The 16512-nt window shown below is 36.3% G+C and overlaps 1 protein-coding gene across 5 annotated transcripts in view; it reads left to right on the plus strand.

The window, feature by feature from the left end:
• AKAP6 (A-kinase anchoring protein 6) overlaps window positions 1–16512 on the plus strand; it is a 273822-nt gene that overhangs the window by 181768 nt on the left and 75542 nt on the right. For all 5 annotated transcript variants that reach the window (XM_054067984.1, XM_054067987.1, XM_054067986.1 and 2 more), the window contains exons 8-9: window positions 5432–5580; window positions 11311–11431. In XM_054067984.1, the coding sequence (XP_053923959.1) occupies window positions 5432–5580; window positions 11311–11431 (270 nt within the window). The remainder of the gene's footprint in view (window positions 1–5431; window positions 5581–11310; window positions 11432–16512) is intronic.

The following is a 16512-nucleotide window of genomic DNA, read 5'->3' on the forward strand; positions in this document are numbered from 1 at the left end:
GTCTTGGAAGTCTCTGGAGAGGTTAATCCTTTCATACTTTTCTTCAATGTGTATTGGTATTTGTGATATAAGGAACTTCTCTGGGTACATAGCTGAGATGTGTTTGGTGCACAGGGCATGCCACGTTTTGTGTTGTATTTAATGTTACTCTGAACAGAACCAAAGGCAGAGGGACAGGCAGGAATTAGACACCTGAGGTCCAGATTTTAAATTAGCAGTATGATCAGGACACCTCCACGGATTTGATCAGACAATGCTGCTGAGGCCATGCTGCTGATTGCATTTGCACTCCACAGTCCTGAAGTCACAGGTCGTGTTCCTAAACTTTATAACAAAAGAGCAAAAAACCTATGTATTTCTGAAAGGCATGGGAAATCCTGCAAAAAGTTATTGTTGTTATTTACTGACTTTATTTTTCTTTTTCTCCTCTGTTTTTTTTTCTGGTGGTTCTGGGAACTGCCTGAATTCCTGCTTGCTATAACACAGCCCTATTTTATCTAAACTTTCATTTTATGGCTCCCGTGGACAGGCTTAAAATTCACTGTGTTACTTAAACTCCATGATGACTTTAAGTACCTTGATATGTAAGAATTTTTTTGCCTTGTAATTCTGCTCGTTCTTTGTGGAAGTTTCACATTGTTGGGGTGGTTTTAATACTCTGAAAACAAAGTGATAAAGCTATTACCAATATAAAAGTGTTTCTGAGATTTATGATGATAAAACCACTTTGCTAAGTTTTTAACTGGTAACAAGCATGTCTGGATTAACAGAATTAATTTCCTACATGATCAAAACACAGTGTGTCCTGTGTAATAGGACTATCAAATGTTCAGGTCTCAGTAAACATATTTTATGATATAGGATTATTTTATAATCTGATTCGGTCCCGAAGAGAGTGCCAGATGTAGGATGGAAGATGTAGGGTAGCCAAAAGCAGGAAGGGTAACAGACTAAGAAAGAAGTCAACTGCAGCAAGGTCCCTGTTTTAATTATGTGAAGGGAGGGTGTGGAAAGAGAAAAGAAGAAAAGCAACAGGGGAAAAGAGTTACCATCCGGCTCCAACAACAAAAACAAATGCCTACACTTAGGCTAGAAGCAGTATTTCCAAGAAGACAGTTGAAGCCCAAGAAGCCTAAAACTTCCAAGTGGTGGACTTGATGACCTTAAAGGTCTTTTCCAACCTAAATGATTCTATGGTTCTGTTTTACAATGCCATTTAAAATGACGGGGTGTCTTTTTGGAAGTATTGCTTCTACCCTAAGTGTTTTCAGCATCTGAAGACCTGTGGTCTGGGACTCCACCTGTAGGGGTGGAGTGGCGGATGATCAAGTCAGTTTGTATAGAGTCTGGTCAAACTCTTGCCTACCCAAGAATACTTTCTGTAAGCTTCATGTCTATGGAAGATACTTTGAGCTGTGTACTCCTCAACTTCGTGTTATTTAGTAGCTGCATCTGTGAAAGATCCAGAGTCAGTTTCATGTCCTGTAATAAGGCCTCCTCCATGACTTTATGATATGGAGAAATAGACAGAATATTGTGACATGAAACTCCAGAAAATTCTTGAGGGCACATGTATGACCACAGAAATGCTACTGTGATCAACCTAATTATGTAAGGAATTACTCCCAGTTTTCTCTCTCAAGAAGTTCACCAATTACAAAGATAGAAAGAGTGTCAAGTTGGGGTGTGCATCCTTTTCGAAAGGTGCAGCTGAGTTTGCGCTTCTATAAAATATACATGTGGGTGAAACTTCTAAGTCTACATGCTGCATAATGCCACCTGAACACCCCTTGTTTGGCAGAAACTGGAATTTGTTATTTAAAAGACAACGTTTTTATCCAGCTTAAATTCCACTAATGGCAGAGGAACTGAACCATGTCTCTGCTTCATATGTAATTCTATAGGAATTACAGTCTAGTGTGGCAGTGGTGCGGCTTTCCTATAGCACTGCGGAGAAACTATAATGGTAGATAATATACTTCAATAATTCAAATTCAAATGCATGTATTATAATTTGTATATTTAAGACACAGAATACTTTGCTTACAGTAACATAGTTCATAACAGGACTTGTGTTCCCTAGGAAACGGTGTCTCAAAGTACTTCCCTTTCAACATCAATTCAGTGATATTTGTTCTGGTACATTCCAGTACAAAAAGTTTTGGCAGCAGAACAAAAGATGGATGATGCATACTTCAGTTGACTTTCTTAGGATTTACTAGATACCCATATCCAAGTTCTTATGGGTGTTTTAAGTAACTAAGAAGCATATGTAGGGCAATCTGAAAACGCATGCTTAAAATAAGCTGGAAGGTAAAGCAAGTAGCTTTACTATATCTGATCATCAACTAATAAAGTTGCTAGTTTATTCTGCCAGAATGCTGCAAAACTAGTCCTTCATGGTCATTTAAAGATTTTAAATTTAAACTAAACTGCAATAAATTTATAGCATATCTATGCTGTGTACATTTTTCTAGATTGTGCCTTGTGCCTGTCAGTTCAGCTTCTGCAGAATGTAGCTTTTTGAGACTTAAACTGATCAATACCTACTCAAGGTCTTCAAAGCCTCTTTGGATCTGCAGTTGATATCACTAGAACAGCGACAAAAAAAAAATGCTTCAGTACTACAGTGAGATAGATGAATTCATACAGAAAAGAAATCAGAGAGATCCATCTGAAACTCTACACTGCCCAGGTTTCAGTTGCTGTAAATATTTGCAATAGTTGAAGAGAGAAATTGGGTGTAAAAATATAGTTGATTTATAGAGGGATCATATTTGCTACAAGAACTACATTTTTCTACAAGAACTGGGACAAAATTGCTTGTATTCAGGATTCATACAGTATGATGGTGATGGAGTTCATAATCCTCAGTACAAGAGGTCCTTACAGCTGTGAGAAAGAAATAGTAGATTCTTATTCATCCCTCTCCATATATTTACTTACTCTTTCCATCCTGTGTTTCCTTTCCCCTCCTAATCTATTTCATCCTCCTTTTTCTTCTCAGATTTTTCATATATATTAACAATTTGCCTATTTACAAACTTTTTTGCAAGTAAACAGAGAATGAAAGATATGTGAAAAGCTGCTTGCTTTTTTTTTTCCTGTCTCTCATTTTAGAATATAGAGAAAATTACAGAGAGGAGAAATAGAAATATTGGGATAGTTTGCCATTTGAGAAATAACATGTATTCATATAGTTCAGAGCTGAGTTTTTAATTTGTATATATGAAGTTTAGCATTTAGGCTACATGTGCATTTACTCCTTTTGGAGTACTGGGGTGGGGGAGGAGGAGGGAGCTATGTAATTTCAACAATAGCTGAAGAAAACCCTACAAAATCCATGGGGAAAAAAATCCAATAATTACTTATCTTGATTTCCAAACCATCCTGAAGATCAGGGAAATTATTTGCTTAAAGTTTTGCACAGGAGTTCACCTCTAGACTTAAAACAATCATGGAAGATTTTGACTGATAATTGTTTTAGAAATTTACTGGTCACTCACAATAGGGCATTAGACTGAAAATGTTGTGTCAACTTATAACTATATTAAAAACAACCAGTAAAAAACTGCTTTCTGGTAAGCATAAATTAAAAGAACACATTTATAGCCTTATGTGAACAATACAAAACACTCAGTTGAACAACTGTCCTTACTAGTGAAGAATGCTTCCAAAAAAGAAAGGGGATTGTTTACCAGCATAAAAGAAAATGTACTTGGGTGTGGAAGAAGAATGGGAAGGTGATGAATTTTGTTTATTTGCTGCTTTGGGTCATCTCTAAATCATATAAACAGCAGCTTTAATTATAGTTTGTGAAGAGGTGTGCTTTATAGCTCTCTTAAACCTTAACCTTTTACTCTAACTGGACAGTCTCAACTAGTCTTGTATTCAGGTAATATTTCTTCATTGGTAACCCTATGTGGTTTAATTTTCTACTATTTTAGACTAGATATGAAAGCCTTGTGTTTAATTTATATACACAGTAGAAGACCTGCATGATTTACTTGGAACTTTTATCTTTTATCTTCTATGTCCTTGGAAAATTCCTAGTATTTTTTGTTGTTTTTAAAAAAAATTCTCAAAAACATGCTGAGGTTTACTACCGAACAACCATTCTCACTAAGAAGCAACTGAGAGAGAAAGCTGGCGATGTTTGAAAGAGGAATTTTAAAAGGAAATGAAATTTCCAAATCAGCCACATTATTACACAGCATAAATTGCACCAAGGTGAGGCATAAACAAATACATGTAATTGTTATTACCACAAGCTTATAAACACATTCTGGCCTTCCTTCAAACTTTCACTACTGACATTCTTCGCTGACCATTTCTGTTCACTTGCCTGCATTTTTCCTGGATTTTACAGGTTTCCTTTCTCCTTTTTAGCTCTACCACTGCTCTCTCTTTACAGCTGCCGTTGTTCCATAGGTTGGTAACTGTCATGCCGTCAGCTGTAACTCTGCTCCTGCAGCAGAAATTGCAAGAGTCCTTATGGAAAATTTCCTCCGTGCTTGTTGCATTCGCTTGCCATAGCGCCAAATAGTTAAGCAGGTATTCACCCAATGGAAATGAGAGTATGGAGTTACACAGAAGTAGCATTTTTTGAAGCATTATTAGAATTTGTGATGTGTTTTTCTTTCGGTGAAGCCTATTAAAAGAAAACAATAGCATATTGGTCCCAAAGTGCTTTTGAACTTACTCTACCTTCTGTTCTTTGTCCTGTTCCTAGGGGCAAGTGTGGCAAGGAGCAGATTTCATCTTTTATCATCTGGTTCTCTGAGCCTCAGAATCAAACTTATCACCACAGCTGCAATAAATAAAGTGTCTATTCAATAAGTTATGATGCCAAATATTATTCAACATTCTTCTGGCCAGGCACAGAGTCTGATGGAAAACAGCACATCTCACTTACTGACTTTTTCCTTGCAATGAAAAATGCTGAGTAATCAGTGGTCACCAGATAATGACAATTTGCTTGGTTTTGTTTACATTACTATTGAAAATAAAAGTACCTATAGCAATAATCATGAGGCACTGACAATGTGTTAACAAATCAGTCCTGAAGCCTGTAAGAAATGTAATTTTGTGTATCTATCTATTCTGTTACAGTGCATGATTTTGAATATCTTTTTTATTCATTTCCAGACATTTTTGTGCAGCATTTGATTGGATACACACCCCATGGAAGATATATCACATTCTCCGATAGAAACCTTAATAGTTCAGTTCTAGCATTTGGGAATACACTACTTTCCTCTGACTTAAAGGTTCAGCCTTTTTCGACTGTCGTGCAAGGAGAAAAAACATGGTGTGAAACAATTGGTTAAAATTGTTGCAGTCCAAAAGTATTTGTTTCGAATGCATTCTTTCTGAATGTCTTTTTTAAAAAGTTCTGTTGTGTTTTTTTCTCTTTGTTTTCTTTTTCTAGGCTGAGGTTCAGCTATGCTATCTGGAAGCACAAAGAGATGCTGTTGAACAGATGTCCTTAAAGCTGTACAGTGAGCAGTACAACAGTAGCAGCAAGCGAAAGGAAGAGTTTGCTGATATGTCAAAAGTTCACACAGTGGGAAGTAATAGGTAGGGAACTATTCTTTTTGTTGTTTTATTCTTACTGATCTGTGGGTTTTTTTACGTGATACACTTTTTCTTACTTCTAGTTAACCAGGATTTTTCTTCCTAGGCCAAGAGGCAGGGGGAAATTCTTTCTATATGTATTTTTTTTTCATATATGAATGCAAAAAATAATGGGTTGTGGAAAAGTTATCCAAATAGTTCATAGGACTACCTAACATTATTTAATAGCGATCCATTATTTTTATTTTAAAACATGTAATGTTTCCTTTCGCCTCAGGATTTTCTCTTCCAATGGCTTCATATCTTTTGATTTCTTAACATCTTCAAGGAAGCATCCTTATAGTGTATTAATAACTCTGCAAGACAGTAACTAGGAAGTACCAATGTGAAGCCATTCACTTATATTTCGCCAGTTCAAACGTGTCCGTTTTGTAACTCTAAAAAGCTTTAAGTTTAAAGGTTTTCCTTTCACTCGGTCTACTCAGTCTGTTTTTCAACAAATGTAAACGCACATACCTCCACACATATATATTATATATGTAACTGTATATATAAAAACACTCTTTCTTAATAGTTTGAGAAAAAAATCTTGGACAGATCAATGACTGACTATGCTAAAATGAGGTCTTGCTGTCCCTCCCTTTTTCACAACTAAGAAAACTTGTAGTTCTGGTTTAAGACATTTTCTTAAAGGTCTTTTGAACACCATATCTTCCAACTGCTAGCTCCTCTAAATGAACATAAGAACATACCTGTGAGTTCATAATAGTGTGGGACAAAAGCAGTTCAAAAGAACCGACTCGTGCTCATTGTTTAGATACACCCTCATCCTGATAGAAGTTTTCTTGCAACCAGTAAATACAGCAGAGCTTTGGCCTGTAGTTTCCTATGCAAGGGAAGTCATTGACCAAGGTGCTCATGAGTACTTTATCTCTGGAATTTCCTTTTCCAGTTGTTAACTCAGGAGGTCTTGGAAACACGATTTTATTAAATTACCAACTGTAAAGATAAATGAGCCTTGTAAACATCCCCTCTTATTATACAGAAAGATGACTGTTTTAGAGAAGTTGATGTGGTCTAATTATGTAGGATTACTGAGATCTTGATTACCTATGCAGAAATCTGTCAGATTCTCAAACACGCCAGTGCAGCTACTGCCAACCATAAAAATAATTTGTTCAGAATTGGTGTGTATATGTATATAAATGTGTACTGGGGGCTATATATTCAAAACCAGCTTCTGATGTTGCAGCCACACTGAATGTGAGCAAGAGTTGCAGTTGAAATTTTGCATGGGACTTAGGGCGGTAAGACATCAACAGACATTTGATTTTATTGAGGGTAGAGGATATAAAGCTTTAAGGCCCATGGAAAAATCCAGTTTGTAACTCTGCATGCCATATGTGTAAAGCAAATAGGCTCTTACATGCACTTGTTTACACCTGTAATTACATGCTTGTTACTGGGAGTGGTAATCTATTAGTGTTTCCTACCTTTTCTTTGCTGTGGCTACTTTCTGGGCCTGTAGGGTCATCACAGCCCTTAGATGCTCAACAGTGGCTTAAGGGGCCAGAGGACCGGAAGGAGACACATACTGTGCATTGAAACAAGGGTGGGCTGAATTCAGATGGAAAACTTCCAGTTGAACCAGTCTGAGGCGTTGAACACACTAGAAATGCCTTTCAGGTATTTGGAAAGACAGTTGATACATTTCCCTACTGCATAAAACCTGTGGACAAAAAAACCTGTGTGGACAGAAGTTCCATAGTAGGATGACCTAGCTAGAGCCTGGTGTCTCCACAGAGAAGGAACCATTTGCATAACAGGGAAAATCATTATCTCTATCCATTAGCTCATGTGGAAGTTTGACTTAGAGGAAAGAAGAGTGTCTACAGGGAGGACAGGAGTTATTTTAGATGAGGAATTGTTTATATGGTGAGGGGAAAGATCTGGAAGGTGGCTTTGTGTAGGACATAGCTAAACTGAGATAGGTAAGGTAGTATCTGCGTTTAAAACAAGCTTCATTTTTAGAATGGATGCCTCATATCTAAATGGATGGATCTACTGATCATTATTAAATTACTATTTGGAAGAGGATGTAAGTTACTAAGCTGCTAAACAGATATACAGAAAATCCAGCAATTGTAGGATCAGGGACAGGTTAAGATTAAAATGTACCTGTCAGTATTTCTGTGGTGTATTGAATAGTTCGTTTTTATTCAGAATCTATTTCTTCTGGGCTTAGCAGATCTTTTTGTCATATTGCCACAGGCAGAATCAGGGAAAGCATAACTTCTGAAATACTTATGTGTGTTACAGATACAAGCATTATAGAAATACCTTATTTTGGTTGCTTATCCAAATCCACCAATCATCAGAACAAGAATAAATTAAGTCATCTGTTTATTGCAAAAAAACACTCGTTTGTTAAAAGTACCCAACGATTGCCAACAAAAACGCTATAATTTTAGTTATAGAGCAGGTATCTACACCTTCCTTAATATAGGTTTGTTGGTTAATAAGCTAAAACCATTAGCTACGTAATAATTAAAATGACATTAAGTATATTTTATCTTGGTAAACAGGGAATCAGATATGCAGAGTTACATGTCTAATCCCTTGAACCCTAAACATATTTCTTAAAATGTGGACATCAATTTATTATTTTGAATGAAAATTCATGAGCGCCTTTCTCATGAGAAAAGCAGTTCGCCTGTGGCATTAATAAATAAAAAGGAATGGGAAGGTATTTCTATCAGCCCTTTTCACCATGTTTAACACACACTTCCAGTCTGCATTATTTCCTTGATGGCTCGCGTGGTATTTAGCAGTACTGTAAACACACTGGTATGCCTACCAAAGAAATTCAGACAAACAAAAAGTTCTTCCAAGTTTTTGGGTAAACTTTCATTTGGAACTCCTTTCAGATGTTTTTATTAGGAGGATATAGGAGAAATCATAGTTCTGTCCTTAACAGCTTTAAAATTGCCTTATATTTTGTGCATACTTGAAGCCCCCTCTAACACATTTATCTCAAAGGCTTATGCATGTAGGCCAAGTCAAGGTGATAACAGGATCCCAGGATCTGGCCTTCATATTGTAGAATGGTGCCATAAATATCGTATCCATATCTCCCAACAGTACCTGTATAAACTCCTCCCCAGTTTTGAGGGTATGCAATATTTCCTGCAGGATTCACTATAACGTTTTGCAGCTGCTCTCAACTATCTCTCTCTGTCTGGCTAACTGGTGTTCTCCTGTAGTGGGTATCTGTTCTTTTCTTTGTCGCTTTAGCCATTACCACGCAGATACATGCAAACCACCTCTATCACCATTGTAATAAGATTGCTATCCTACAGGTAATTTCCTGTTCTTTACACATCCAGAAATAATCACCAGAGTTCTTTTAGAACTATTAAAAATATTGCAGTCAAGTTCTAAGAAAGTATTGACAGTGCTTTGTAGCTGACTTCACTATCTTCAGGCTCAGGCAAAAAACTGCCGTAGACAATTTGCTTAAAAATGCTGCCAGATGACTTGATTTTACAGCAGGAAACCAAAAAAAGAGAGTAGGAACAGTATATAAATTATGATGGAAAAAAGTCCCCATTACATCTCTTCCTGGGCTTTTTCCAGTGAATCCTGTTTCTGTCACTTTTCCTTTTGGGTTGAGTTCCTGTTTAGAACTTTAGTTAGAAATCAAACTCATTTGTTCATTTGTTTCCTAGTGCTCATCTGGGTTTTATAAAGGCCAAGGCAGTGCTTTGTGTGTCTTTAGAGGATCAGTTCATTCTATTACACCAATAAATAGACCAACTTGGACTTGTAACTAAGTTGTTGTTCTACAGATGCAAAGCAGGTGCTTGGATCCAGCACATCATCTGCCTATTATCATAAAATATTGTCCACTTCCCAGTGCAGTTTCCAAAGTCATCCCATCCCATTCTGGCAGCAGCAGGTCTTGAATGTTAGGTATGGGCTTTGTTTCCTGTCATCTTCATATCTTAATTTAGATTTTTCACTGGTACAAATTCTCCAAGTCCAACTGAATCTGTACTGACTTATATGAGATGAAATCTAGCCTCTCATATCATAAAGCATATGTTTTAATAACTGCCTGTCAGTTTTACGACTTTGGATAATATTTGGATAAGATGGAAGGAAAAAAAAGGAGCAGCAGATAGTGAAGATACAGAATTGTTGTACTGAGGAGGGGATATAGATTCATTATCACTGCAAATATACCATTCAAAAGGAGCTTAGTTTTATTTTAGCTTCAAAATGACATCTGAGTCAAAGACTTCCTGAAACAGGAGAAAAGCCCTGAACTCCAAATGAAACTATTATATTTCAACAGTAGTAACTTGCCCTTTTATGCTTACTCTTCTTTATAATAGCATCATTGCTTACCTTCTCAGGGCAGCAGGCAATTTTAAGTAAGTGTGCCTCATAAATTATTGAGTGAAAGTATACTTAAGTACACTGTATTAAACTAGAGAGTTACTTCAGAAGCAGGAATCAACATTTTCACATTATACAAGACTTCCTTTGTTGTCAGCTCATTGAAAATAATACCACAGTAGGCAAATGCTTTCTTCACTCTTGCCTGCTTTCTTTACAGAAAGACAGTTCTACTTGTCACAACTTTATCTATAAGCCTTCAAATTTCCTATGCATGTGGTACTCTAGTCAACAACAATTGGAACTGTGACAGTATTTATAACATTAAAAGCAAGCTTAATTTATTGCTTCTCTGTTGAAGTACAGCTAATTTTTTAAATGAGATTGCTAAAAAAAAATTGGTAATAATTTGAGAAATTAGCTTTAGCAGAATTGTTTGTTGTTTGATCAATATGGGGCAGGTGGGTGATACTACTGACAAGGCTTTTGTTAGTTCCAGTTGTGCAAGTTTGAAGATCCCTTTTTGAGGGGTATCTTTTTGGGAAATGTGCAGTTTTTTGGCATGTGCCTTCTGTCTTGTATCACAGTGTTTTAGAAGAATCTATGCTTTACTTATTCACTAAGCTTTCAATAGAGAATCACGTTAATCCCTTTAAGCTCCTTATTCTAATGATTTATTTTGTTGAAAACCGTAGTGATCCTCCTTTGAATTTTAATGATTGCTGGCTATTCAAGGATTCATTGTTTTGACTTCCTGTCCTTACCTTTGTTTCTTACATGTCTGTAGGGAACACCTGTCTAATACTGTATCTGGCCTTAGTTCTCACTGGCTTACCGTATTCACTCAAGCCTATCTTAAGGCGTTAAGTTGAAATGCCAGCTACTCATCCATGAAAGTAAATGTAGGATATTTACAGAGATAGGCAGATAGACAGCAGAGGGATGGCTGAATGGATTAAGTCATTTTTCAATTAAAATAATGGTTTGATATGAACTGTATCAAGGCGATTGTTGAAAAGTTTGTTCAATATAAAGTCAGCACTTTAAAAACCATTAAACAAGATCTATGAGGGATTTCTATTTCAACATTTTTTAAGCAAATGCAGTATGCCAACAGTTGTCAGGATTTGGCACCAGCCGCTGAATTTAAGTCATAGCACTGGCTTAAATTGTATTTCAGTTTTCATTTTCATCCACTCTATATAAATACAGAATGTCTCTTTAGAAATAATACTAGGAACATCATGAGTTTTCAAGAATATATTATTCTAATACAAGATTTTAACAACTACACAGTATTTATGCATAATACATTTTGTTCCTTATCTACAGCCTTTTGGACTTTGATTCAGAATACCAGGAGCTCTGGGATTGGCTGATTGACATGGAATCCATCGTGATGGACAGCCATGACCTGATGATGTCAGAGGAGCAGCAGCAGCATCTTTACAAGGTTAGCACTACCGTTACTGCCTTTACCTAGCTATAGAAGATCTGATTAGCTTGACAAGTCTTTCTCTCACAGGATATCGCTGCGTTCATTGTATGTATCATGGTGTCTATTAGAATTCCCTTCCCCGTCCCCAACCTCATTTCCATCCCCTGTGCGCTGACAGCCTGCACCGACATCATAATTGCAAGAAAGTTCCCTTTATCACATTCTATTTGGTGTAATTCTATAGAAGGACAAAGATTTGTCTTCAAGATGAATAGAAATAAATGAAACTGCATTAATAAATAGACTGAAACAAAATGAAGGAAAAAAAAAAAAAGAAATGGCAGCATTTAGCAAAATGTGTTTTGATTGGAGCTTTCAGCTGGATTTTTATCCACCTTTCAGACCTCATCTGGGAAGAAAGAAATTTGCCCTGATTTTGGTTTGCTGCTGCCAGGATACAGGACTCTTCCAATTTAATTTTTATTAGTTATACATAAAGCAGACATTGTCATTTTAAGGCATCACACTTGCTTGTGATTTCAGCAAAATTATTTTGAACTTGCATATTGATTATAGAGTCTTCATCTAACGTACACACACACACACACACACACACACACGGTTTCTCTTGTTTATTATAGCAGCCTTAGCCTAGAATCTTTATCGTTTCTTTAGGTAGACAATACTACCAAGAAATGTGTGATTTGATCCTTAAATTAGTTAAGTCTTCACTGTAGTCTTCGGGTTTGAGGGGTGCTGAGGAAAAGAAAAGAGGGGCTTTCGACAGAAATATCAGACTGCAGTAAATCTTCCTCATTTAGGCAATTTTTATTGGAGTAATTCTGACAGTTGTCATCCTTGAATTGCTTTGAGCATATGGCATATTTCAAAGAGCAGATTGTGAATCATAAAAAATAAAATTAATAACTAACCACAGAATCAGCAACAGTATAATGACAAGAAACAACTACCCTCTAGCTTTTTTTTATTTCCTATTGAATAAGTGGTATATTCAAGGTCAAATAAAAGTTGTTTTCTTTCATCTATGATTGCCTGATTTGATAATTTCTTAAATATAATTTGTTTTCTCTTGCTTTGTCATCCTAAGTTCTTGGACGTCTTCTTGCATTTTATTCGCTGTCTTTTTAGTCCTTTTATTTAAAATATCCAGTGAGAAAGGGTGGTCACATGAAGTAAAATATGTTTATAAATGGAAATATGGTTCACATCCGAACTTTTTTAGGCTGCAAGTGAGTTCAATTCAGTGGACTCCATTTCATACTTCAACAATCATTTCTTTTTCTTGCTAATGTGTTTTTCCTAGCTTTCTATATACTTAATCAGACTTAATGGCACATTAAGAGTCCTGGCCCTGGCTAGGCTCAGAAATGAACAATGTCAGAAATGGGTAAAAAGTTTCTTGTAAATCTGAAATAAGGTGTTTCAATAGTGTCTGTCAATATAAAACCAGCTTGTACCACACCCAGTGTAACCACTAGTTTTAGTCCTATACTAAAAAAAACCAGAATAAACATAAATTTTAAGGAATCAACCCATCTATCAATATGAAAAGGAACAAAGCTTAATCGGTGAGCCCGAGTGTTTTAGGTGCTATCTAGGATACTTCCCTTTCCAATATCCAAATGTAACCGTTAAGCATAATTATAGATTATAAGGTTAGGGTAATAATACATGCTGAAAAGAATAAAAGAGAGCAATAATTTAAGAATTAATTTGCAGTACAGTATAGTGGCAAAATGAGAAACATTGTCTGTTTGGAATGGGAAATAATAGTTTGTTAATATTATGAAATTCTGTAGGCATGACACTTCCAAAAGCAGAAAGTTTGTGCCAAAAGGAGTAGCTGAGTCTGTAGTCTGTTCAGCACATAAAAAATACCTCTGCTTCCAAAGCACAGGCAGCTTATGTGTTCTGCGGTTTCTGCACGGAGGTCATCGGCTAGAATAGAGCCCCCATCTCCAAAGTACCTATCTGGTCATTGCAAAACTACTTGAAGAAGGGTGAGAACAGACTTCTTTCCCTCCCTCAATGAAAAGTCTCTGCCTTTCTACCATTCTAGTCAAAACAGCAAGCAAATCGTTAAGGACTGAAGGAAAGAATTAACTAGAAATATGGAGTTTTGTTAGGAGATAAATAAGGAGTGTCCATAAAGTAGAGGAGTACTTACAGGTAATGTAAAAAGCTTGGGGGCATAGCATTAAAAACACCTCCTGAAAAGTGTTGAAAGCTTCAGAATTTCAGACTTTTAAAAGTAGACAAAAGAGAACAATTTTGTACTAGCAAAGGAGAGACCAGATAAATCACTGATCCTTAATCATCCTTATTTTCAGAGATTCGCTAACAAAAAATAATGCCAACAAATCCAGTGTTAATAGTTTTATAAAACTAGCCTAGTAAACCTCTCTTCCAATCAATAGAATTTTATTTGGAGGCTTTTATACGGAGTTGTGGATGGTCTTGTGCTCACAGCCAAGGGGCAGGAGCACTGCCTTCGCTTCTCAGTGAACACAGAGGCTCTGGTCTGTGGGGAGAGCAGTCTGTAAAGAGATATTCAGGCAGCTATTGTTATGAGAATTCCTCAATGATGCGGGGTGTTATGAAAACACAGGTCTTGCTTTAGTTATTTTATATCAATTGCACCTTCAAATGTGAACCTGCTAATTGCACTCTCTGCATTTTGGTGGATTCTCCTTAACCCACAGATCCCTCTTCTCAGTTATTGAGCTGACAAGTAATTGCACCCCTCAGCCCGCTCAGCAAGCCGCCTCTGCCAGGGAACCTACTGTGGTATTACCAACAGTAATCATTGCCCCCAAGGAGTCTATGAATGGGAAGGATCAAGGCTAAAATAGGGAAATCGGAAGGGAAAAGTATACATTAAAGCAGTATAACATAATTTAAAAATGCTAAAATTGCATACGGAAAAATAAAATGTATTTTCATGGTTAGACTATTTTCCCCTGTAATCTGTTTTCAGATTTAATACAGATTTAAGTTAACTCTCAGCTTAATTTTCGTTTGTAATATTCCAGGAGCTTCACAGTTTTTATTAGGATCCTTATTATCTCTCTTTAACTAGGTTTTATTTTGCCCTTAATATTATAGCAGCAGCATAGCCATTTTTTTTAAGTCTGAAAATGTATGTACGACTTCCTCTAGATTTCCTATATTTTAGTGCAAAATTCTACAAAAAGAGGAAACTACTCTTCCTTACTGTGCTCCCCCTATAGCCCTAAATGATTTCAGCTTTATGGTCTTTAGCTAAGGATTTTGAAAACCAACTGGTGTTTGATAAAATGACAGTCACGGAATGAATTGCTGACAGTTTATTTGTCCTCTAACGCTTTACCTATTAAGTAAGAAAAAATCACAAGGAGCGTTTCCATGTTTTTGGACTCTTGCTTCTTTGTACTGTTGTAATAGCTCAGCTTAATGCCAAATGTATCAGCTTGTTTCATTTTAATCTACTGCATGTGAAGCTGATCTCATAAGCTCTAAGTACACAGAACTTGCGTTGACTTCAGCCATATTCATATGCTGTTATTGGAAAATCAAACCCAAAGAATTTAACTCTGCTTATTAGCCTTTTAGTGGAAACGTGAGTAATTCTGTACATTGAATGTTCAAAAATGAAGCAAATCAGTATTTACTGGAACTATGGAGACCAGAAATTAGTATACTAGGCAGAAAAGTTAATAATAATTCTTTCCATTTTCCCCAGAAGATTAATTGCAAAATTTAATTGTGTTAGATTAAAACCCCATTTAAATAAGTACAGTATCATTGTTACAATTGTTCGTATGTCCAGAATAAAATTAACTAAACATTTTCAAAAAAATTAAAGAAATATTCTGTTTTTCTGTCTGATTATAAGTAATATATGGTGGTTTTAATACAAACTTTATAAGCCATTAACTCTTGCAATAGTAAGTCTTCAGCAACAATGGTCATGATAGATGGAAAAAGACCCCTATGTAGTAGTGCAAAGATTTAGAAAACATTTAGTTGACACAACTTTCAAACAAGTTCACTGCTAAACTATTTTGTCAGAGGGAAGTAGTTCACTGTATTAAATAACATGAAAATGCACATCAAAAGCTAATAATACCTTTCAAAAAAAAAAAGTTGAGGGGAAAAAAATTCTTCCAGCAGGGTTTTTTTTTTTTACCCTACTGGAAGCTATCCCTTCTTGGAAGGTGCAGTTCATTTTCTCCTCTGGGTGTGCTGCTGCTCCATTGTGCCCTTCTCTCTGGCTCAGCATGCTGTGGCCCTGAGTGGATCAAACAAACCGTGGTGAAAGTTTCCCTCATTTGCATCACTTCTAGACAGCCTTGTCGTACTCTTTGCTGACAGGAAATCACTGTCTTTGTCACCTTTTTTCAGTGATCTCCTTTTGGCAGAGATTGGCCATGTGACCAGGATTAATCACAACAACAGTTCTGGCTCAGAACTCAATGACATGTTTTCCTCAGCACCTCAGTAATGGTGTAGAAGAGTCAGTAGGAAATGACTACATTAATTTCAGAGTGAAAAGATAATTAACACTTCAGGACTAGTGCTATAACCTATGGAGCTGTTATTCAAATTTAAACTAATTTATTGCAAACTTGTGAAAAAAAAAAAAAACCCACCCAAAAAACACTCTGTCCTTTAATGCAACTGTTAAAATAATTTTACAAGAGTCCCTGAGTTTAAGGAGAAGCATGAACTGTATTTAACACGGTAATGTAAGTATATAAAAACTTAAACATTTGAAACTGGAGGCTGCAGTATGTAAAGTGCTTACTTAGATGATATGAATAGGATACTGGCAAACAAAAGCAGCAGTGTGCTCCTAGAATGCTGTGCTTCAAGGAGTTTCCTTGGCAACAGAAATGCAGTTCCAAAAGTAGACAGAACTTTCCTCAGAAAACATACTATTAATAACAACCTTCCGGAACAACTTGGAACAATTTGACTACTTGGCAATAATAATGCCAAGTGTTCTGCAGATTAATCTAACACATAACAGTTATATGTTTCTCTTGCCCATAATTCTCCTGAATTAGGGGACTGAGTTCTCTGCTGTTAGAGGA

This window comes from Cuculus canorus, chromosome 5 (genome assembly GCF_017976375.1).
Source record: "Cuculus canorus isolate bCucCan1 chromosome 5, bCucCan1.pri, whole genome shotgun sequence".
Taxonomy (NCBI): domain Eukaryota; kingdom Metazoa; phylum Chordata; class Aves; order Cuculiformes; family Cuculidae; genus Cuculus; species Cuculus canorus.